At 34.6% G+C, this 24,224-nt stretch overlaps 5 protein-coding genes across 5 annotated transcripts; 3 read left to right on the top strand and 2 right to left on the bottom strand.

The window, feature by feature from the left end:
- Positions 1 to 2,172: 2,172 nt before the first annotated feature.
- LOC145568381 (alpha-mannosidase I MNS5-like) lies at positions 2,173 to 7,811 on the bottom strand. Its single transcript, XM_081627807.1, has 15 exons — positions 7,475 to 7,811; positions 6,947 to 6,989; positions 6,785 to 6,850; positions 6,640 to 6,701; positions 6,443 to 6,542; positions 5,551 to 5,733; positions 5,139 to 5,187; positions 4,876 to 5,055; positions 4,649 to 4,769; positions 4,281 to 4,362; positions 4,103 to 4,188; positions 3,910 to 4,010; positions 3,134 to 3,275; positions 2,899 to 3,049; positions 2,173 to 2,777 (listed from the first exon to the last, which is right to left on the bottom strand). The coding sequence occupies exons 1-15, from the start codon at positions 7,609 to 7,611 to the stop codon at positions 2,547 to 2,549; spliced, it is 1,734 nt and encodes a 577-aa protein (XP_081483933.1). The 5' UTR covers positions 7,612 to 7,811; the 3' UTR covers positions 2,173 to 2,546.
- A 2,630-nt stretch (positions 7,812 to 10,441) lies between these two features.
- Positions 10,442 to 13,078, top strand: LOC145568382 (F-box/kelch-repeat protein At3g06240-like). The gene is made up of 2 exons (XM_081627808.1): positions 10,442 to 12,138; positions 12,841 to 13,078. Exon 1 carries the CDS (start codon positions 10,997 to 10,999, stop codon positions 11,741 to 11,743), a length of 747 nt encoding a protein of 248 aa, XP_081483934.1. The 5' UTR covers positions 10,442 to 10,996; the 3' UTR covers positions 11,744 to 12,138; positions 12,841 to 13,078.
- A 1,144-nt stretch (positions 13,079 to 14,222) lies between these two features.
- Positions 14,223 to 16,622, top strand: LOC145566157 (F-box protein CPR1-like). The gene is made up of 2 exons (XM_081625677.1): positions 14,223 to 15,191; positions 16,512 to 16,622. The coding sequence occupies exons 1-2, from the start codon at positions 14,223 to 14,225 to the stop codon at positions 16,620 to 16,622; spliced, it is 1,080 nt and encodes a 359-aa protein (XP_081481803.1).
- A 1,040-nt stretch (positions 16,623 to 17,662) lies between these two features.
- Positions 17,663 to 18,553, top strand: LOC145566158 (uncharacterized). The gene has a single exon (XM_081625678.1). The coding sequence runs from the start codon at positions 17,663 to 17,665 to the stop codon at positions 18,551 to 18,553; it is 891 nt and encodes a 296-aa protein (XP_081481804.1).
- Positions 18,554 to 20,799: 2,246 nt separating this feature from the next.
- On the bottom strand, positions 20,800 to 23,820 carry LOC145568383 (putative DNA glycosylase At3g47830). The gene is made up of 4 exons (XM_081627809.1): positions 23,317 to 23,820; positions 22,537 to 22,737; positions 22,128 to 22,184; positions 20,800 to 22,048 (listed from the first exon to the last, which is right to left on the bottom strand). The coding sequence occupies exons 1-4, from the start codon at positions 23,728 to 23,730 to the stop codon at positions 21,815 to 21,817; spliced, it is 906 nt and encodes a 301-aa protein (XP_081483935.1). The 5' UTR covers positions 23,731 to 23,820; the 3' UTR covers positions 20,800 to 21,814.
- Positions 23,821 to 24,224: the final 404 nt, after the last annotated feature.

Consider the following 24,224-nt stretch of genomic DNA (forward strand, 5'->3'; position numbering starts at 1 on the left):
TTATTAAAACCGCTACTTTTTATAGCGGTTTAGATATTAAAACCGCTACCTCAAGTAGCGGTTTGTTATTTTTAAAATTAAATAGACCCAAACGTATTCCCGATCCTATGTGGACAGTAATTTGGTAAATAAGTTTATTATCGACGCAAAATGGTAAATAAGTTTCAATTTAACAATATTTTCGTAAATCATCCACACTTTCATTCAGTTCAAGTCCAAGTAAAATTCTCGCGAAATTCAAGAATAAAATTTCAAGTCTAGCTTACTTTCTTAAAACTTTATCTTGCAACCTTAGAGTTTGGAAAAAAAGTTTAACCAACAAGTGAATGTTGTTAAAATATGCCTTAAATTAGCATGCATGTCTTATTGATCCATCATACTTAGCTTGTGGTATCCGTTACAGTAGAATACAATTTTTTTTGCTTCTCTTATTTAAAGGTATATATCTAATCCATTATTAATTTATTTATTTTATTTTTTTTACAGGACTGAACAACAATAATAATGAATGGTAAACACTTCTAGAATTTCAAACACATTAAGATCTCACAAGAAAATAAATTTATTCTGATTTAAAAATAATTTACTCAGAAGACGTTTCTAACCAAACAATGTACGAGTATATACTATATACCGTACATGTCCTATTGTACCTCTTACGCAGAATTGTTTAATGTCAAACATGGAAGTTGCATTAATCATGCACTAATTGATACCCGACTACTAGTGTTTGGTGACGCAAGCAGCCAAGCAGTGGCATGTACTCGTACATAGGTTACCATTGGGTCTTGCCCCTTTAATTTGAAGAGACTTTTTTATAAGGAATTTATAATGATATCTTATTAGAAAAATTATATTCCGTATTTCTATGGAGGGTATATAATTTAATTGAGAAAATACAAGTTATCAATATGATAAACAAAATTTGTTTATCAAATGGCAAAATTATACATAAATTAATAACTTTTTATTAAATATGGGTCTTACTGTTGTTGATATATTTACAAAAATGCCATAATAACTTGGCATTTATGTTGTTTTGATTACCATTTTGCCATTTGATAAACAAAATTTGTAAATGTAAATGTAATGGACCTTAGTTGTTTGTGTTGGCTATAACCTCCTCAATCAATGACAAAAACAAATTAGGTTTACAAAAAATTTTAAAAAAATTAGTAAGAATGTGATCCTACCACCAATAAAATCTTTATATATGTAGAGCACTGGAGCGTCACACAATCTGCAAATTGTTTGACACGTATGCATGAATTGGAATCTACGGTGACAAAAATTATGACGGTCACGCTCAAGATAACACCAAACTCACTAAATTCACTAGGTTGCTCTTTCTCTATTCGAAATTTGTCTATTTTGATCAATTGATTGCAAATTTGATAGAATAGAATTCAATTGGTGATCTCTAGTGTTTTGTGGTTAGAAATTAGAGGGCCTTTATCACTCTAGTTTTGTCACTCTCTGTTTAAAATCTGATTAACCTAGATTTCAAATGTCAGTGTGTGAACACGCCACACTGTCAATTGATAGTATGGCCCGTCATATAAGTTAAGACTTAGAGTTTGAAAATAATTTGAATTAGGCAAATAAGATTAGGGTGTACGTATTGTGTTAAACAAATTAATTCACTAGTTAAAACTTTTATTCAACTGAATATCATGGCCTCTCATAGTGATTTACATTCTTCTTTAACAAGGGGTTTATAGCTTAGTTTTAGTCGTTAAAACATTTTCCTTCTAATTCAATTGATCTGATTGTAGTTGAAGGATTGGTCTCTTATATGAACCCCTAAATAATTGTTAAAGGACTTAGTTTGTACTAGACTCGAACTTGCATTAATTCCACCATAGAGTAACTTAGTTATTTTCGACCTATATAACCCTAATTTAAGCGAGCTCCTGAGAGTTTAAAAAAAAAGGGAGAGACAAAGGAAATGGTGGCATTATCAAAGAACGCTTTAGAATAGAATATCAACCTTGTTGAAGAGCAAAGTGGACCAAACCAATTTCATCTAAAGAATAGAAATGACATGGAAGTTTCATTTGCCCCACAACAAAGAAAAATAGGACCATCAAATTATTCTTTTTCTGTCCTCTTACTTTACAATGACGAAACTTTGGGAGATTCGGCCCAAAATTTAGCAAAACTGACTCAAGCTAACTTCAAAATACTTGTGCTACCTCTTCATTCTCAGTTTTCACTACAATAATTCAGTATACAAAGGTACAGTTTTGTAATAGATGCCGACTACTCATGTTCGATCAACATAAGTATTATGTCCAAACCTCAAAGCTCGTAACTTCAACGCCGTATAACACTACTCCCACTTCATGCTTTAAAGCTTTACATTCTGTATAACTTAATATATGGTTGTCAAGAATACTGTTTTACATGATTTAGGGAGTAAATGACAATAAATAATATTTATCTCTATACTTAATCTACTACCTTCAGCAATGAGGAGATATTCGAGTATTTATCATTCTAGACTAGACTGATTGATGGAGATAATAACATGAATCTGTAGACTGTCATACAAATAACCACAGCCCACAAAAGCCAGCAATGCTGCATGACCTTCGCCTACAACTGGTTGCATCAACACCACAATCTTCATCAGTCAAACATCTATAATCGATACGGGCATCAGCAACATGGCATGCACTTTCGAGTTTCTGGTAGGCTTGTCTACTAGTGCTTGCAGTCATTGCAGGACATACCTGCAATGACATTGCACTTGCACGTCTCACCTTACTTGCTCTCTGTAAACAAGATGGTTTCAGCTTTCAATACATGGATTTTTATATTAACCCAATTATTTCTCTCCACGCTATATTCTTTCAGTTAATGTGAATTGGAATTAAATTTTCCAAAAATGTGTACCTGAATGAAAGTATTATTTGCCAAGGTATATTCTTCTGGAAATTTATCATGCCAGGCAGAAAGCACGGGGAGAGGGTGACCTTCAGTTGTGAAGATGTAGTTCCGATCAACTAAAAATGAGTCATCGTAAAGTAGATACAGGTATTTGCATCTGCAGATACAAATCGGAAATTTTGTAAGGGGATTGATATATTTAAATAAAAAATAAATCTTTCATTGTTGAGTAGAAATATACGTCTCAGCAAGGAAGAAACTGTGCTGATGGTCTTCCAACACCATAGTTGAGACATCTCGAACACTTGCAAAACCACCTTTGACTTTGGTGTGCAAATTTAGAGAGTCTGTAATTGATTCACCCACTTCTAGGTACCACGGATCTGACAATAAGGGCAAAATGAGAAATAATTGGAGCACGGATACGTAACAATTTGTTTAGGCCTATACTATTTTTGACTTTTATTTTGTCTCAACTCTTACATACCCAGGAGTCCAAGACAGACCCTCGACACTCATACAAGGGTATGTAATCTATTTTCACACAAAAACCTCAATTATCTTACACCGCATATTCATGAGAAAGAAAAATGAAAAAAGTGAGAAAAATAAGAGATGATAATGAGACATAAGCTCACAAACAGACTAGAGAGTAGAGACAAGAATTTAACAAGAACTAGCGACCAAGTTCAACCTAAAAAGCATACATGTATCTGAAACATACATGCAAATGTTTTAGAGATTAAAATTATATTTCATGCAAGCCATAAGTTTGTGTCCAACTTTGAGACAATGTTACCGTGTCTAAAAATTTGAGACCTAACATGTCCAGCACTTGGATAGAAACATAGGTTAGGTTAAACAGCAAGAAGGACAATTGTATGAGTATACCTGCATCCCAATCACATTAGAGCAGTGTGATAGCAATCTCGAATAAAAAAAAAATAAAAAAAACTGATGAAAACCTGTGCTACGGTGCTACCTATATTAGCATTGCTTGAAGGCTAATTAGCTAACCTTTGGTAGCTTGATACAAGTAGAAAGTTGATTCTGCCAATTCAGGACGTAGCGGATAATACTTTTCTGTTGGATGCAGCATTTGATGGTCAAGAAGATATCTAAAAACAATTGAGGCTCAATTCAGTGAAAAGTAGGGCATTCTCATCAGTTTAACAAAGAGACAAGATAGAGGTTACAGCTCTGATAATACCTTTCAGGCAAAACACCAAATCTCTCCCAAACCTTGAAAAACTCACGGTGTGAGGAATTCGCAGCTGCAATATCTCCAACAAGAACCTATGCACAACCGCATAGATATAACTATCAGATTGATCAGAATAATTTTGCTACACTAAACTGTAGCCCAGACAACATCATTTCAAACTTGCCTGTACTCCAGGCCAAAATGCTTGGAGGCTCGTAAGTTGCCAGTAAGTAGCATGTCCAGTTCTCATATCTGCTTCATGATACCTACTCAATAAGAAACAGTTAACAATTATTAAAGCATCAACTATACATGCCAATCACTCTATTTTTTACGAACCATAGTCCTCAAATAAGCACAAAAAAACTTCCTAATATGGGAATTCATGCAAATATCAAGAATCAGTGTTATTAAATGCTTTTAGGCTTTTAGTATTTTATAATTTCTAATTATACTCGTGGCCCTAAAGGTCACGTGTAGCCTTAGCATTTCAATACAACAGAAAACTTATTAGCTTTTCAAATAAGAAAGCAGTGTAATTCATTATTATACCATGGACCATGTCTGAAATATTTCTGGACAGCAACATAAGCAGACTGAAACATCCTCCAATACTCCTCCTTTCCAAAGAGAATGTAGGCTTTGACTAAATACTCATAAAATGAGTCAACTCCTAAACCGCATCAAAAATACTTCAGCCGCGAGAAAAGTAAAATTCAAAATCCTTAATACATGCAGATGAAATTACACAAGTGACAATTGAAAAAATGACAGCTTACCAGCACCAATCCCAGAAGAATGCTCTATCCACTTTCCAGTAACCACGTCCAGTGTTGTCCCTAACAGATTCAAGGAGCTTCTTAAGCTCCATAACTTACGCAAAGCACGAAAAGCTGCAGCTTCATACTGTGGGTTGCCAGTCAATTTTGATAATGCCCCCATTTCGAGAATCAGGGAGCCTGACATTAGAATACTAAGTAAGCCATACTTATCACTAAATCTCCAAAACTCATATGACTGTATCCAAGAAAAATCTCCTCACCAGAACCAGATGTGCTTGTTTCCGTTGTCTCATTCGCCATTACTCCATACTGTTCACATAATTTTGCATTCATCCTGAGTCATATATCCTTCTTACAGCAAAACCAGTGGACCATCTTCATATATTAAAAAGAAGTCTAAGCAAAACAATAACATTTCACTCAGCGCAAACTAATAACAAACTATCTTTCATCACAATGTGAATATGCCGAATTGCCAAGTGAATTCAGAAAACCCAAAACTATAGGGAAAGGGATTCTGTTACAGAAAAAGAAGCACTAAAAAATGGCAGAGAAAACCTTGAATGGGATGACTCTCAGAGTGAAATAGAAATGTGCTTAGCTACACTTATATATTTCCTGATAATATTCTACTCTTCATAGTCAAAAACACATTCTAGGAATTGACATTACCTTAAGATTAATCCATGCATATGGTAATCCCGTTGGTGTACTAAATGCAGGCAAGAAGCGTTGTCCCAAGTCTTCAGCTAGAGTAAGCAGCTCATTCTTGTAAGTTCCTTGAGTGAACCTGTTTCTAGAATCAATTGCAAGCATATGAGCAGAAACAAGTCCCCCAAGAACTCTTATGTTGCACTACAGATTGTCATCAAGAGAAGGAAATATCAATTAACTTCTACATAATTTAAGTTTATATGGCTTCAAGCATCAAGTTAAGGAACGTTTATGAAATTTGAAATACATGCTGAAGGATACAAATCCGTAGCATCTATATTTGTTTCAATTATACTGTACTGCAAAAACTCAAATGATAATGAAAACATTAGAATTGGTTCCATTTCATCAACACATGCTGCTTGAGTTCTATAGGACTCTCTAGGCAATGTATTCCTTTATACCCAAATTTAATTACCTTTCCCAATAAATTAATCCTGTATTGGAGGTATTACTACTACAACCAGCTCAGCAACTTGGCATAACAGAAATTAGTTGGTTTGTTAGAGCTGTGTAGCAAACTCTTTGTAGTATAACATACTCTTCTGTTAGATAGCTGGTAATGAGAATTGTATAATTATTCAACCAACAATTCTCTCTACTTTTTCTCTTCTTCTACATTACTCTGTAGTTGCTAAAATAAGCAAAGGCCTCTGTTTCATCATCCTTAGTTCCTTAGAATCAAATAAGCCAATGTGACACTAACAAAGAAGCTAAATTCTACAAATGATATACACCCAAGGAATTGTTTTTAGAATAAGAAAAAATGAAAAATCATACAACCACTAGAATCACAATTGTGCTAACATGAATATCTTTGAACAAGATGTTTAATGCCTATAAAGCGCACCTCAAATAGATTCACCCTTGCATCCACATCAAATGTTAGGTTTTCAGAAAGCCATGACACTGCCCGTTCAAACTCTGTATTGTTACCTAATATAAGAAGACTGAAACAAAAATTGTATCCTACAGTCAAAACACCAGGCCAACAAAACTGGGCACATAAACGTATAAACTAAATGCCCTCTATTACTAAATGAATACCTGGATAATGACTCGATAAGTGTAAGTGCAGAACCCTTGTAATTATGTGGCAAGTGTTCTAACTGAAAAGTTAAAGCAGTAATCAATAATGATGCAGGTGTAATCAATGGAACGTTGACCAATTTCTTTGCAATATATCTCTCACCCTCAAATTTCCCAGCTCGCTCAGCGAGTCCGTGAAAGATTTTGTCAGAGGTTTCAGTTCATCATGCTAAAAGAATTACAAAACATGAAATTAGTTTAAGTATTAAAGTTCCTACAAACTGCAGTAATCAACGGAATTGCATATTAAGGAGCTTATACGAACCGGAAAGGCGTATTTCATGTAATTGTCATAGGCATGATAAAACCTGAAATGGAAATGTACAAGCTCATACTGTCAAAAGATCAAGCTTGATAATTGAATTCGAAAGAGCAATGAAAGATTAGAACTTTAGCGAAAAATTGTGGGAGATTTTGTTAGTAGGATTATCCAACATATTGAAATTTGAGAAAAACTGTGAATTGATCATGCTAAAATGATTTGAAGGCCAGAAATAGTAAGCTACAAGATTCTACTGATGCCTTCAAATTTATGACTTGATTATGTGCAATTGGCAACAAATTGAAGTAAATTGAACATACAAATCAAAATTTCAAATTGCAACAGATTTTAAAGTAAACAAATTTAACGAATCATGAATTAGAAACCTGTAATCAAATGGGAAAAACCCAGAACATGTAAATCAACAAGATTGAGCAAAAATATCGAATACCCATTAAGAAATTGAGAGAAAAAGGATTACAAACGAAACAAGAATTGAAGTAGAAATTGTATTAATATGTAGAATCTTACATACGGCGGACTTTCTCTCTCATCAAAAGTTTCTTACGGCAGAGATGGGAATCGGGATCAGATAGAGAAAGCTTGAGAAGGGCAGTCGAAATCAAGAAAATTAAGAGAACCCATGTTCTCCAATGGCGGATTGACATGATTTTTCAGGTCAATCGCCAATTTACTGGGGATGGGATGATGAAGAGTTGTTCTTGTGGATGTTGAGGGAGGGAGGATAGTGGTAAATGTTAATGAAGGGAATCAGGGGAATTCAATTGAGTCATGGAGATCTAATGAGCATTTGAGCTAGCTAACTTGGCCCTCCCGGGGTCGGTTTGTGACCTCGGGCGAGCTATGCCTAGACAATGTGGTAATGGGTCACACATCGCCTATACCGGCTAAAAATAGTTGACTGGATGTATAGTTGTACTGCTCGTGTATAGATCAAAGTCAACATTATTTTTGAGCTGTTTGTGTGGAGTTTTTTTGGTCGATTTTATTGGATATGCGATTATTTTGATACAAGGATGAACAAGGGACAAAGGATGTTTAACAAGTAAAGAGAAATGGAGAATATTAGGGTTAATCCTAGTTATTTTGATACAAGGAGATCAAGTGACACGATTTTATAATGATCGTTTTACAAAATAATAGTTTTATGTTCTTATTTAGTTGACAGACAACACATAAATTTAACAATATACTTTATCATCAATAAGTAAAATTATAAAAATGTACACCATGTTTTTAAATAATCCTCTCACTTTGATTGTACATGTTTGCTAATACGTTCTTATTGCCTTACATAATTCAAATTTCCTAATGGTCGGTTTAAGATTGATTTGTAAAGGCCCGGAAAGGAATGAACTGAATTTGACACAAATACACAGAATTCCTAATAATCATTTCAATTTTCCAGAAATCTCCCCCCTCTTTATACATGTATGTTCCACCATAACCACCGGTCCACCACCAACACAGCCATGGGAGCTTCTCTCAAGTCTCAACCTCTCTCAAACAAACTGTCACTTCCCTGTAGTCAGCCATGGGCAATCTACAAACTACTCTATCGTTTTCGCATCTATACCTTCAGAAAACTCTACTTATCTAAACTTGCCCCCCATCCAACTGTTGATTCGAATTTGACAATAAATATTTTTTATTGCATAATAAGTAAAATTTCAATTTAGTTTAGTTTAGCTCCAATCATAGTCATGTTGGGTCTTGTTAGTAAATATTTACTTATCAGAGCCTTTTTGGTGCAGCAGGCCACACAATGTGGCCTGTTGCCAAGTCAACAAAAATATTGGACCTAGACGCGCGCATAACAGGGTTACTATTCACGCGCATAACGGGATTACTGGTTTTGGCAGGGTTACTTGTATTTTTCAGGGGTCACTTGTATTTTTTTTTTCAGGGTTACTTGTATGGATTACTTAGTCAGTTACTTGTATTTCTTTTTTCAGGGATTAATTATATGGATTACTTATTCAGGGTTACTTGTATGGGTTAATTCAAGGGTTACTTGTATGAGTTAGTTATTTAAGGGTTACTTATATGAGTTACTTATTCAAGAGTTACTTGTATAAGTTACTTATTCAGGGGTTACTTATATGAGTTAATTCAGGGGTTACTTGTATGAGTTACTTATTCAAGGATTGCTTGTATGAGTTACTTATCAAGGGTTACTTGTATGAGTTACTTATTCAAGGGTTACTTGTAAGCCCCATACCAAACCAGTAAACACCCTATAAGTAACCCTTGACCAAACCAGTCGCACCCTACAAATATTCTACAATCTACTCATATTACTATTGTTGTTTCTGTTGCTGAATTTCCTTACGAAGAACGTTCGATCTAAGATTCCATGAAGAAAACGAGCTCACATTTCTTCGGTTCTCATCAATTTCACTACTTCAAATGTTGTTGATGATCTTGGTTAATTAATCATAATTTTTCACAGCAATTTGACACCCAATTTCTACAATTTCAGGCTTTAATTGCAGCAATTTGGAAAGAGGTGAGAGAAAATGGGTGGAGTAGAGATATGATTGTTGGTGATGTGTGGTCTGGCTTGGAGAAGAAGATAAGAAAAGAGGAGAGAGAAAATGGGTGGAGTAGAGATATGTTGTTGGTGATCTGTGGTTTGGCTTGAAGAACAAGCTAAGAAAAGAGGAGAGAGAAGACTTGTGGTGTTTTTTTTTTAAAAAAAATAATAGAAATTGTGGTTGGTCACATGGTGTGGCCAGCCACATACAAAAATTTGTGTTTACTTATTATGCAATTAAATTTTTTAACTACATAATAAGTAAATATTTTTAATCTAGTTCAATTCAGTTCAGCTCCAATCAGTTTAGTTCAGTTCAACTCTTAATTTCCTCCTCTCATAAAGAATTCATTTCATCTCTATTCAGTTCACTTCAATTCAGTTCAGTAAATTAGAACAGGCCCTAAGAGTAATTTAAAAGTTTTTTTCATTTTATGAATTCAAGATCCCAAGTGAGAATTTCTTTGAAACAGAGGGAGTACATTGAAATAGTTCATCTCATATGATTATGTTTTAACATAATTATAAATTACAATCAGAAAAAAAATTGTAAAGAATGTCAAAAAGTTAAAATATGTCAATTTACTCGTAAATAAAGTCAATTTAAAAGAATTGAGTAAATGCTTCATACCTCAATACTCTGTATTTTACACTGCCTCCGTCCCTTTATTTTTGCTCCATAAGCCATAGCCATTTTTAGGTCATTTGACTATAAATCACCGTTAAATAATCTATAAGAAATAGTATAGTCATGGGATTATCACATTTGTATAATTTTTACATTTATGAAAATGAAGATATATACAAAATGCATTTTAAGACGCGTTTTAAAACCGTTAAAAGTCAAATGAGGCAAAAAAGAAAAAACGGGGCCGGGAACTCGGCGAGTATAAGTAAGTCGAGGAAAGGATAGAGTTGGCCACAAGACAAGCTGAGGTAGTCCCAGTAGGTCCCGCTAATTCCGTTTTCAAGTCAAAACAGGAAATTCATTCATTCAAATTCCCCTAATCTTCGAATACTGTAACAAAGTTGAGCCATATCTCTGATAATTCAAGTGAATGATCAACCATGGAAGAAGAAAGTGAGATTAATCCAGCCTATAAACTACTGCCGGAATTATGGATGGAAATCTTCTCAAAACTTCCGGCAAAAACCCTGCTAAAATCAAGGTCTGTTTCCAAATCATGGCGCTCTTTAATCGATAACCCTAGTTTCATTTCTATGCATATCACCCATTTCAACAACAATTCGAACAAACATTTCGTTTTATCCTATGAAACCCAGAATACAATGTGGGTTTTCAATCAATTTGAATTGAAGATTAGGGTTCGAACAATGGGTAAATTTAGAAAACGTCAAGAAATTCTGGGAGCAACCTTTTTATAATCTGAGTATCATCTTGATTATAAGGGTTATGTTGATGGTTTGATTTTATTTGGTCAATTAATTGGGATAAATATGATTTGTTCTTGTTTAATCCTTCAATTAGGAAGCGTATGTTGTTACCCCAGATACCTTACTGTCCTGGTGGTCGTGCTGATACTGTTATTGGGTTTGATCCTGTTATTAATGATTATAAGATTGTTATGATTTTCTTTCCTTTCGTGTTGTCGGAACTTGAGGGACCGGCTTCGATTCTAGTTTACGAGCTTGGAATGGGCTGTTGGAGGGTTAATGTTGGTGTTGAGGTTCCAATTATGTGGTATTTTGGAGACAAAGTGTTAGCTAGAGGGGTTATGCATTGGATATCATTTAGTCTTGATGAGCGTCCGTTGCGTACGAATTATACCCATATTGTTTCCTTTGATTTTGGTAGTGAGACGTTTAACTACACAGAGTTGCCTGGTGATCGATGGGATGATAGGGATAAATTCACTTGGCCTTTTCTTCTAGGTGATCAATTTGCTGTCTTGGATGTTGCTCGTGCGAGTGTTTGCATATGGGTGATGAAGAAGTGTGGGGGGAGTAGGATGGAAGCGTGGAGTAAATGGTATCATACTACAGATTCAGACACCTATAAGTTTTTTCTGGAGCACAAAGCTGTAAAAAATTTGATATATATCGAGAGTATCCACAAGTTTCTATTGGAGGTGGATGGGATAGTGAAATCTTACGACTTGGAGAGCCATAAGATGAAGAATCTTGAGGTCACTGATAGTCGCTATGTTATGGATCCTTACGTGGAGAGTTTACTGCTGTGCAAAGGATTGAATGATCGTTTTTCAACGAAAATAATGGAGTAGGGTGGTTTTGGCTGTGCAGCAGGGGAAGGTTTTGGCTGAGCAGCAGGGGAAAAAATGTTATGGCATTAGACAGCTTGTTTAATTGTTATCTTTAATCTTTTAGAAAGTAAATTACTTTACAAATTTGAATTTACAGTGCTGTTGGCCTATTGCATCTTCTATGCTATTATTGCAATTGTGTTGGTAGCATGAGTAGCATATATAGCAAATTTCCATCATTTAATTGGGTAATCAACATCTTTTCCGTCATTTTGTTGTGGTAGGCTTGTCTACTCATGTCTTAAGATTAATTTGGATGACTCTCAAAATATGCATATAACACTATAAATACTTGTATCTAATTCCACACACTACATTTGAAACAAAATTTTATGGCTTGGTGCTACTGATGGAAGGTTAAACACTTTCTTGGCCTGTACTAGCTTTCTCCAAATTATTACAGGATCTATGGCTTGATATTCATAGCTGGGAATTGAGTCACATAGCTCATGGATATGATACGTCTTGTTCAATTGAAAACGTACTGCAATTTGTTACTCAGCCCACTAGCACAATAGATATAGCTTTTGTTCTCTCAGTGTCTGATACAAGTATACGTAGCAAGAGTATTTAATTTCTTTTGTTCAAGGAGAATGACCTCAATGTATGTGTGAATCTTTGTGATATGTATAACATAATTGATCTCAAGATCTCTTCTTGTCGTCATTATGTAATGGAATGTATGTTGGAGAGTCCAATGCTGTGAAAGGACTGAATTGCTTACTGTTTATATTTCATGGCTAGGGCATAAAACAACAGAGAAGGGTAGTTGATGCTATGTTAAAATACCTACTGCTACTTTGTTTTCACGTTCTTGTTCCTTTTCTTTTTATTGGTAAATGAGATCTCGTTTTTTTCACTCTATCATTACTAGTTAGCATTGCTTAATCATGACAAAGATGATCCTCTGTTTAATCTTAATGAAGGTAGATTGCTGTTTTTTGTGATACAACTTGTATATTTCTTGTGTGCTTGCATCCCTTTCATTGATGGTTCAAGTATTTGTTTGCCATTATGTTATTCCTCTGTAGCTTAATATTTGTTATGTTTTGTTTTAGGGGATTAACAGCTTATGATTAGGTGCTGATGGAGCTAAAAATTGTTGCAATCTGACCATTAACAGCAGATTGGATTTTGGTAATTTAATCTGCATCAGACTTCCTCTTTTAGTACTATGATCATAGTAAAACAATTGATGTTTTTAACTGCTTTTCATCTTGCCTAAATAATTCATTTTACGAGCCAGACTCCTCTAGATCCTGGTACTGTTGTTCCTTTTGGTATTCTGCAGCAATTTAAGTGATGAGTATTATTATTACTTGACTTTACGAGTAATGTTCTAAATTTTTACTACTCCGTGTCTCCGTATAGTATATACCTACATTCTGAACTGAAATAAATTTTCATCTTGATGCTTTATCGTATGCTTGGTTCTGTCCAATGCACGTGCAGATGGTTCGTTAATAACGTTTGTTGCACATGAGATCAAGTTATAATTGGTTTTGTTTGAAACTGTTTTTCACTAAGCCATACCGTCAGATCAGCCTACAATGCTACCGATAGAAGGTCAAATTTTTATGCTGTTGATAACTTGATACTAGTCTGTTTCCCTTTACTGATTTGTTTTGTTTCTGGCTTCTTATTCGCCTAGAGCCTTTACTGTTATTCCGGAAAACCTTGAGGAGGCTCCCAAAACAATGATCAAAAGCGCAAAAGTTATTTTGATCTCTAAAACATGTTTATACTAGTGTATTGCTCAAAAGATTGTAGTAGGAGATTGACTTTGGTAGTATGAAAATTCTATCTATTTTGGGAAGTTTTGTAGGACAAGTCTTATTTTAGAAAGTCCTTGAAAACTACGATGATACTCTGATAACGATGAAGAAATAGATGACATCGAAGATGATTTGAGGATTCGTGGAAGCTGATCAAATTAAATGTTTGTGTCGAAAACCTTGGTTATTTGATACAAGCTAAAGGGGGAACGATAACATAATTCTAGAGCAAGACCCTGGCCCTGACCCTGACCCTGACCCAGCCCACTGTGGCACTATTATTGATAGTCAAAGAAGTGTTTTAAGTTTAAGGTTGCAATAGGAATAAGTACTTTAAATTGAACCTACGGAAGCTTATGGAAGGCCGAGTTGGCTAGTCGTCTAGCCCTAACCAATAAATAGATTGTTCTCCGTAACAATTTTGTGGGTTAAGCATGATTGTTTATTGTGGCCCAGTGTTTTTTATATTAACTCTTGTCTCTACAAAACTAAAACCCTGACAACTAAAAATCCCTAAGAAGCGACATAAACCCTAAAATCCTAGGAAGCGACATAAAACCCTAGGAAGTAACATAAACCCTACTACCCTAATATAAGAAGCAGCCAATTGTGTCTCAAAAAGATAAACCATCCCCAAAAGAAACTCAAATCAAAGCAAACCAGCCATGCCAAGAAGAAGAGGAGGGCGAAGAAAAGGAAGAAAGCCAAGACGAAGGAAAGTGAGACGTCTTCCTAATGATGTATTAACAGACATATTTCACAAATTACCCTTCAATTCCATGGTTCGCTCCAAGTTAGTATGCAAGGAATGGTACTCCATAATCTCTAATCCAGATTTTATGCAGGAGTATTTTAAGCGCATTGGTAAATGTTTCATCTTTTTTGAGTTTGTTTCGTATAGGGAATTTAACATTTACGACGTTAATTGCTCTAATCTCATTAACAACAAAGACACAGCAATATTATCATCCATACCTCCTTTAGAAGATCCCCGTAAATGGGGGTATAATGATGAAAATCTTGAGATAATTGGTTCTTGTAATGGATTAGTTGCGTTAGCTAATAGTAATAACTTAATTTTGTGGAATCCTATAACTAAACATTACAAGTCTTTTTCGGGGGAATATTGGTTCTTTGAGCCTCGTTGGGAATGGAATTTTAGCCCTCGCATTCTATGGGGACTTTGTTATGATGCTGATCGCCAAGAGTACAGCGTTGTGGTAGCTATAGACTATCAGAGCCCGCCTGTCTCACCCACGAATTTCGATGCTAGTATAGATTATGAAACTGAACCTGTTTACGTAGTGGATTGCAAGACGGGTAAAGAACGGGAGCTAAACAATTATGCTCTTCCAGGCAGACTACTCGACGGTAAACTATTTAATGGAGAAGCAGGGAAGGTTGTTTGTGGTGTACCTCACTGGGTGGTGAGGTTTTACGATTTTGAGGTTCCATGGGTTCAAAGAGAGATCATTTACTTTGATAGCAAGGAAGAGAAGTTTAAGCAGATGGCTCGGCCAAATCAAGGAGGAGGAGGTGGTGGAGACGAGAAAACAATGCTCGGTCTAGCAACCTTGGAAGGAGAACGACAACTTGGAATCGTGTTACACCATGTGAGCGTGTCTACTCTTGAGGTATGGGTAATGAAGGAGTATGGAGAGCAGAATCATGGACTAATTTGTTCGTGATTCCATACTTAAGCAATATTGCTGCTGATTCAATGGACGTGCTTGGATTTATGCCGAATGGAGAAGTTTTGATTCGAAGCAATGATCTATGGGCTCATGATCTTGAAAATGGCACGTCGAAGAAGATAGAGATTAAGGATGGGGCCAAAAAATCATATTTTGTTGCAGTTGAATATGAGCCTAGTTTAATTTCGAACCCTGAATCAAGAAGGAATACAACACCGAAGAACCAAAAGGAGCTCAAGTGCACAAGGAAACACTAATAAGCTAGCTAATGACTAGTAAGAATGATATGCAAGTTTCATGTATGGTGTCTTAATTATAGTAATTAGTTTTTATCTACTGTATTACTCAAGAACCGTTTTATTATTATTATTACTCCGTATTATTATTACAAAATAAATTGAAAATCAGGTTTGTTTATCTTAATGATGCCATATATGTGTTTCCAATGATAATGAAGAGCATCAATTATATACTCTTATTTCTCGTAGGATGTATATTTTGCTTTCTGATAGAGGTGGCAAATAGCCCGCTTGGATATGATTTGATTAGGGTCGAATTAGTATATAATCATTTGAGTAAGTTGCTTTAGTTAAAAAATACTAAAATTAGTCATATTTAAATGTGTTGCAAAATGAAAACGAGCTTTTCAATTAAAAACTTTAATTGTATTTAATTATGACAAAAATTTATGGACATGAACTCTTGATATTACATAGATGGGGATTGAGTTACATAGCTCATGGATATGATACGCGTCTTGTGCAATTGAAAGCGTAGTGCATTTTGTTACTCGATCAGCTCACTTGCACAATAGACAGAACTCAATGTATGTGTGAAGTGTGAAGCTTTGTGATATGTATAACATAATCGATTTCAAGATCTCTTCTTTGCTTGCTTTTTGTATTTCCAGAAAATAACCGAGAAGGATAGTTGTGATGTTATGTTATAACACCTACTGCTGCTTTATGTTTTTACGTTCTTGTTCCTTTTCTTCTTATTAGAAAATGAGAAGATGTTATTTTCACTCTCATCTTGATGAATGGTTCGTTAAAAACGTTTTTTGTACTTGAGATAAGATCAAGTTATGGTTGGTTGCAATTGATGATACTGTTTTTCACTAAGCCATACCGTCAGATCAGCCTACTATTAACCTTGAGGAGGCTCCCAAAACAATGTTCAAAAGCTCAAACCTTCCATATAAGAAGTTGTCAAGTTGCTTTGGTTGTATGAAGATTCTATTTATTTTGGGAAGTTTTGTAGGACAAATCTAATTTAGAAAGTACTTCATGGAAACTAAGACAGTACTTTGATCATGATGAAGAAAAAGATGATGACGTTGTAGATGATTATGAGGAAGCTGATCAAATCTAGCAATACTTAGTATTTAAAAACACAAACCATCAAAAACACTTGTCTCATCCTCTTCTGATCTCCCAACCCACCCTTCTTTAAAGCAATCCTATGTATCAAACGCTATAATGAAAGTAATGATGTTATGTTTTTTTCACATTACCCACGATTAGGATAGGTTAATACTCACTTCTATTATTCCTCTTAACTTTTCATATCTTATTTAATTAACATATGAAGAAATAAAACATATATATATATATATATATTTTGGTGTTTAGAGAGCCACAAGACCCCCAGAAACCGAAAGAAAAGCTCTAACCACTTGAACTATTCCTTACTCTCTTAGAAAAAAAATTAACATATTTAGGGCATGTTCTCATTGATAGAATTGAATTGAACTTATTAGAGCTGAACTGAACTGAACTGAAATGAATATTTTATAAGAGAAGGAAATTAAGAGCTGAACTAAACTGAACTAAACTGATTAGAGCTGAACTGAACTGAACCGAACTTATTAGAGTTGAACTAAACTGAATTGAACTTATTAGAGCTGAAGTGAACTGAACTGAAAATAATCGTATCAAAACAGGCCCTTAGTGTATAGCTTTTATCCAAATTTTATTTTCAACCGCCCTTACATTGCACGGGTCAATTTATAAGCAGAAGGGGGTAGTGATAACATAATTCTAGAACAAAACCATAATCCGACCTACTATTATTGATAGTAGTCAAAGAAGCGTATGTTGAGTTTAAAGTGCGATAGGAATAAGTACTACAATTTGAACCTAACGGAAGCTTATGAAAGGGCGAGTTAGCTGGTTGTTGTCTAGCCCTAACCCATAAATAGATTGTACCCCTCAACAAATTTGTGGGTTCAATCATAATTATTTAACCTTGGCCGATATTTTATATTAATCAACTCTTGTCTCTACAAAACTAAAACCCTAACACATAAAGCCTAAAAATCCCTAATAAGCAACATAAACCCTAAAACCCTAGGAAGCAACATAAACCATAAGAAACTGCAAATCCCAAAAGAAAATCAAAACAAACCAGCCATGCCAAGAAGAAGAGGAGGGCGAAGAAAAGGAAGAAAGCCAAGACGAAGGAAAGCGAATGCACGTCTTCCTAATGATGTATTAACAGACATATTTCACAAATTACCCCTCAATTTCATGGTTCGATCCAAGTTAGTATGCAAAGAATGGTACTCCATAATCTCTAATCCATATTTTATGCAGGAGTATTTTAAGCGCATTGGTAAACATTTCATCCTTTTTGAGTTTGTTTCGTATTATAAATTTAATATTTACGACGTAAATTGCTCTAATCTCATGAACAACAACGGCACAACATCATCTATATCTCCTTCAGAAGATCTTCGTAAATGGGGGTGTATTGATGATCTTGAGATAGTAGGTTCTTGTAATAGATTAGTTGCGTTAGCTAATGCTAGTAGCTTAATTTTGTGGCATCCTATAACCAGATATTACAAGTCTCTTTCAGGGAACTATTGGTTCTTTGAGCGGCTATGGAGTTTAGACCCTCCCAATCTATGGGGACATTGTTATTATGCTGATCGCGAAGAGTACAGTGTCGTGGTAGCAAGTAAAACTAAAACTGTTTACGTAGTGGATTGCAAGACGGGTAAAGAACGGAACCTAAAGAATGCTGCTCTTCCAAGCAGAGTAGACGGTAAACCATTTTATGGAGCAGCAAGGAAGGTTGTTTGTGGTGTACCTAACTGGGTGGTGAATATTTACGATTTTGAGAATTCAAGGGTTCAAGGAGAGATCCTTTACTTCGATAACAAGGAAGAAAAATTTAAGCAGATGGCTCGGCCAAATCAAGGAGGAGGTGAGGAGAAAAAAAATGCTCGGTCTAGCAACCTTGGAAGGAGAACGACAACTTGGAGTCGTGTTACACCATTTGAACACGTCTACTATTGAGGTATGGGTGATGAAGGAGTATGGAGAGCCGGAATCATGGACTAATTTGTTCGTGACTCCATACTTAAGTGATATTGCTAGTTCATTTGGTTTAATGGACGTGCTTGGATTTATGCCGAATGGGGACCTTTTGATTCAAAGCTTGGATATATGGGCTCATGATCTTGAAAATGGCACGTTGAAGAAGATACAGATTAGGGATGGGGTCAAACAACCATATTATGTTGTAGTTGAATATGAACCTAGTTTAATTTCGAACCCTAGATCAGAGAAGGCTAGGAACTCAACACCGAAGACTTGACCGAAAGGAGCTAAAGTGCACAAGTAAAAGATGTGTGCTAGGAAGTAGGAAACACTAAGCTAGCTAGTGACTAGTCAGAATGATATGCAAGTTTCAAGTATGATGTCTTAATTATAGTAATCAGTTTTTATTTACTAATTTTTTTTTCTTTTTTTTTTTGTGCACTGTTTGATCACAAAATAAATTGAAAATTAGTTTTGCTTATCTTAATGATGTCTTGTATGTGTTTCCAATGATAATGAAGAACATTAATTATATATATTCGCATGTCTGTATATTTTGCTCGGTGATAGAGGTGTCAAATATAGCTCACTCGGATATGATTTGATTAGGATCATATTAGTATTCAATCATTTGAGTAAGTTGCTTCAGTTTAGAATACTAAAATTAGTAATATTTGAGTGTGGTTGCAAATGAAAATTGGCTTTTCAATTAAACTTTAGTCGCATTTAATTATGACAAAAGGCTAATGGACAGGACTTCTTAAGGAAATTAATGCTTGCGGAGTACTCCGTATAATCATTTACATCATATTGGTAACGATGAAAAAGATATGAGACAAGTGAATATACCAACCTCAAGTCCTCCAATAAAAAGTCTCGAAGATCAATCGGGAATACTTTTAGAAAGAACTTATTTTTAGCCTTGTTCATTAAAATTAAAGATAAGTTTTAGTTAAGATTAGGTTGATGCTACTTGCCTAATCCCTAATGTGCAGGCCAGAAAATCTTGCGTGAACCTGATCCACAATAATATTATTGTGGACCCAAGGTTTATACACACGTAACTGACATTATATTCAATATAGTGACCCCTAATTTTAATATAGTAATCTTATTTTTTAACATAGTAACCCTTTTTAAAACTTGTGTGATCTTTAATGTTATTATAAATTTAAAGTACGACATTATGTTGAATAGTGACCTAATTTTAACATAGTGATAATTATTATTCATATTGACCTTATATTAAAAATTTCAATAAAAAAAAATTAACGCTCTTATAGCTTTTATAATGTCACATTAACTTTTATTTCAACATAATAACCTTTATTTTAATATAGTAACATTTTTTTTATTAATAAAACAATCATATTGTCTCTAATGTTGGTGGTCCACAATAAATTAGTGTGAACCAGGTCCATTTAAGAATTTGTATGTGCCAGGAAGAAAGCAAGTACCCTCTTCTGTTGTGAAGAACATAAATTGGAACTTTAATCAAAACAATAGCAAATAGATAAAAAGACGGCGCAAAATGAAAGAAACAATATCTGGATTTCTTGCATCTTTTTAGACGAAACAGCAGTGGAATACCTTTTTGAAAGCACATTTGATACCTTATCTTAAGATATACCATACTTTAGATTCACTAACCTATGCTTGTTACTCTTTTTTTCATGATTATGCACGCAAGAAAACTTTGGTTGTAAATTGCAATTAGCATACAAAGACGTATTAAATTCTAAGCTCACCAGCTTAGTGGAACAACTTTAAACCATCTTTTGGCATCATACAGTTAAACGCCAAGCCAAGCCGCCTATTTCCATTTCATATTAATCTATTTTCGCTACGTTTAGCCTGATCAAGTAATAAAATCTCAATTCCGAATAATTAAGTACATGTATAGAGTACAGAATAATGTTAGATTCTATTTATCCGAATGAGCCACAAGGATGTATAGACTATTGTGGAGTGGGAACAAACTTTTATATCCAAATCAATCAAATAGAAAATGAGAAAGTAGACAAATAGGCAAGCAACTTATTTAAAACCTTTACTTGTAGTACAGAAAACAAGTTTAGCACTTCAGCAATAGAAACTTGACTTGGATTGTGATCTGCAACTTTACGAGTTGAGGCGAATAAAACTAACGTATAAGAAAAAGAAACATAGGAGTAGCATCAAACTATAAGTGATAAAGTTAAGTCATATAGATATGATTCAGATGTTTTTTTTTTTTTTTTTTTTTTTTTTTTTTTTTTTTTTTTTTTTTTTTTTTTTTTATCTGCAAACAAAGATATGCTCCAATAATTCATAAAGTGCAACAAGTGCTTTTCTATCTATCCTAGGGACAACCATGAGAGAAACATATAATTGCTCTCCCTTTTCACAACTTTTTGAACCCAGGTAAAAGATGTGTGTGACTCCTATTTTAAGCTGTTTTGAGCATCTTCTTACCAGCCCTTGGGTCACAATAAAGCAAAAAGATCTTCCTATAACTTCTGCAGAAAGAAAAATTCGCACTAGAAAAGGTCAAGAAATTTAAAACAAGATTCAATTGGGTTGATGTTTAAGTTCGCTTGATACACACAGAATTGATTAATCGGAAAATGACCCTAAGCACTTTGTTATATACAGTACACAACTACACACATCCGAAACAATCAGTATTGCCCTCATGACCTCACTTCCTTAGATAAAAGCACTCCCATTCAAAACAACCAATAAACTCCTAGGTGAGATCGTCTCAAGAGACTTACATATATCCCCATCCGAAATCATCAATAAACTCTTAGGTGAGACCATCTCACATTACTTTCTTGTGAGACTTACAGCTATCTAATAAGAAAAGTAAAAGGAGAAAGCCAGTTTGGTCTCATTAATCATTATAAGCTATTGCAAGATCAGCAATAAAAATGTTATGCTATGGTTCGAATAAAACAAGCCTTCTTACTCCGTATTTTGATTCTAATAGAACCGTTTGCTATGCTAACAGTCTCTTAGAAGTTAGAACCTTTACAGATCATGTTGCAAATCTTGTAAACCAAGTCAAAGTTTCAGAAGCAACCTCTCTACTAGTCTCGACTAATTTGGAGTTAAGTCGCATTCACCTATACTAAGATTACTAACCCAGCTAAATGGTGGGACCTATACAAGGTTCTCTGCTGTTGTGACCATGTGAACTTGGATAGAATGACATAGAGATATAACTGAAGGAAGTTGCAGTGTACACATGCATTTCTAATCAGACTTCTTACAGTGGTTTAGTAAAGGACATGGCTTATTGACTGATTCTTTCTTCTCCTGTTTTACGGTTTTTGTAGAACATCTATTGCACATCTTACCATGTGTAAATAGAAGGCAGTTCAGATCAAATTTCAGTTCATTTGGAATTCTACGGTTTAGGTGAAGATACGTCTTCTTCGCATCAGCTCCTTCTGGTACCCAACCAAGAGTAGTTGCTATCTGCAAAATCTGGATTTACAATTCGGTTTTAGAGGATTTTTCAAACATGTGATAGTCTTTTCACCAGCACAAAAAACTTAAAACTTACATGTGTGTCAACTGGAAAGTCATCTAGCTGTAAATGGAACATGAGAACACAAGCTACCTGAAACCAATTACCAAATTATCACAAAGCCATAAAAAATAACAGAAGTTTATCTATTCTACTCATAATTTACCAAAAGACGCCACTAATGAAAAGGACTCGAACACCAGGAAGCTTATAAGTAATACGCAATTGACAGAAATGGGCACATATCTATGTTTTCGGATTATAAGGCACTATTCCCATATCCATATTTTCTTTTAACCACACATCCTGCAAAATTGCCTAACAAACAGCTAGTAACAAAAACTAGACACATAACACAATGTATTCCTCCTGCATGACATAGCATCTCACAATGCAAATAACATGTACAGATCACATATGCAATGAAACATAAAACAATACTCACAGTTTTAGGTCCAATTCCTTTGAAAGAGGAGAGCTCGGACTTGATTTCTTCTATTGACAAATCCCGCAAGTATTCCAAGCATAACTTCCCACTCCTCTCCTTGAGGCAAGTCAGAATGTTTCTAATACAGGAAGCTTTAGTTGGAGCTAAACCTCCGCATCTGATGGCATTCTCCAACAAATTTTGTTCAGCAGCAAGGACCTAATATTAATACATAAGTTACTAACAGATTACACAGACACCTAACAGAAGGAATAGGATTTCAAAACTTACGAATCTCAGCAAAAAACTGATACACCACCAGCTATTAGCTACCACTCATCATAAACTCAACATATTAGGCCTTCATTCCTTCAGAATGGTTACTGATAAAAGAAACAATATACGAATACTTGCGACTCTTATTGATGGAATGCTACTCAATAACAATGACATTGCACATTTGCACCAACTTAAAACTAAAACCTTATTACAGAACCTTCAGTAGTATTGTATATGCGTCATTGAGCAATTTGAACCTAAATAATTCCCCATTAAACAAAATATAGCAGAGCACATTTAAATAACATCTTCATTCTTAATTTAACATGCATGATTTTTGCACATTCCAAAGTATACTTTCTAAACCAAGATATAATCAGAAACCTGAGTTTTCCCACCAGAAAACAGTACAATCAACACCCACAAAAGACTGAGAACCCCCTTCCCATTTGTATTCAACAATTAAACCATAAATCTTAAAATAAAATTGTATAAAATTGAAAATTAATGCAAACTTACAAGTTCCCAAGTGGGAAATGCAGCTTTAAGAGAAGCAAAAGCCTTTTGAGAATTAACATCAGTAGTATTCTGAGAAAGAACAATGCTCACTAAACCATCCAAAACGCTTAATTTCTCAGCTGAAACCTCTGATTTCACTGACCCATTAATCAAATTTGAAGAATTAGGTTCTGGGTTTTCTCTCTCCTCGCGATACTTGGCGAATTCTTCAGGAAATCCTTGAAATTTCAAGAGTTCATCTCTAATGGCTAAACAATCTTCTGGTGTTGGTCTTAGGTGAGATGGGTATGGTTCAATTGCATCTAATTTTGGGTTTTTCTTGGTTTTATTTGATTTGATTTTCGTAATTGTGATTTCTGAATGTTGTTTGTTGTTTTTGGGAGAAATTAGCTTCCTTTTTCTGGTGTTCTGCATTTTTTTCAGCTGGGTTCAGGTTTGCAATTGAGAAGGAGATTTGAAAAAATTGGCTAGATTAGAGATTTACTTCGTCTATTGTATTTTCACTTAATTTTGCCCCTTTCTTAATTTTCTCCCTATTTTTTCTTGGTCTAAATATACATTTTGTTGGTTGGTACTTTCCACTAGAAAGTGATTGCAAAGTAATCTAAATCTTAGTATGATATAGGTTTAAAAAATTTTAATTACATAATGCAAGACATTGGCTAATTATTTACAAGTTTGATAGACAATTATTGTTTGCAAGATGATAAACTCGTATTTTCTCTAAATACACACAAGCTATCAATAAGGTCTTGGATTAATGGTTAAGAATTAAGACTGGGGGTTTGTGTACAATTGGTCGCAAGCTCAATTCTCTTGATCCTTATTGTGTATAATTATTATTGTGCAACGCATGACTATTTTAAGCTCTTGAGGTTAAAAATATACACGAGCTCAAGGAAGGAATT

Source organism: Chenopodium album, chromosome 11 (genome assembly GCF_948465745.1).
Source record: "Chenopodium album chromosome 11, dcCheAlbu1.1, whole genome shotgun sequence".
In the NCBI taxonomy this organism is placed as follows: Eukaryota; Viridiplantae; Streptophyta; class Magnoliopsida; order Caryophyllales; family Amaranthaceae; genus Chenopodium; species Chenopodium album.

Coding starts and splice junctions, on each gene's coding strand:
- LOC145566158 (XM_081625678.1), top strand. CDS start 17,663: ATGCCAAGAAGAAGAGGAGGGCGAAGAAAAGGAAGAAAGCCAAGACGA.
- LOC145568381 (XM_081627807.1), bottom strand. CDS start 7,611: ATGTCAATCCGCCATTGGAGAACATGGGTTCTCTTAATTTTCTTGATT. Junction 6,851..6,946: donor ACATGAAATACGCCTTTCCG/GTTCGTATAAGC, acceptor TAATTCTTTTAG/CATGATGAACTGAAACCTCT. Junction 6,702..6,784: donor GCGAGCTGGGAAATTTGAGG/GTGAGAGATATA, acceptor TTAACTTTTCAG/TTAGAACACTTGCCACATAA.
- LOC145568382 (XM_081627808.1), top strand. CDS start 10,997: ATGTTGTTACCCCAGATACCTTACTGTCCTGGTGGTCGTGCTGATACT.
- LOC145568383 (XM_081627809.1), bottom strand. CDS start 23,730: ATGCAGAACACCAGAAAAAGGAAGCTAATTTCTCCCAAAAACAACAAA. Junction 22,738..23,316: donor CATTTCCCACTTGGGAACTT/GTAAGTTTGCAT, acceptor TATTAATATTAG/GTCCTTGCTGCTGAACAAAA. Junction 22,185..22,536: donor AAGGAATTGGACCTAAAACT/GTGAGTATTGTT, acceptor AATTGGTTTCAG/GTAGCTTGTGTTCTCATGTT.
- LOC145566157 (XM_081625677.1), top strand. CDS start 14,223: ATGCCAAGAAGAAGAGGAGGGCGAAGAAAAGGAAGAAAGCCAAGACGA. Junction 15,192..16,511: donor TGAGCGTGTCTACTCTTGAG/GTATGGGTAATG, acceptor GAAGTTTTGTAG/GACAAATCTAATTTAGAAAG.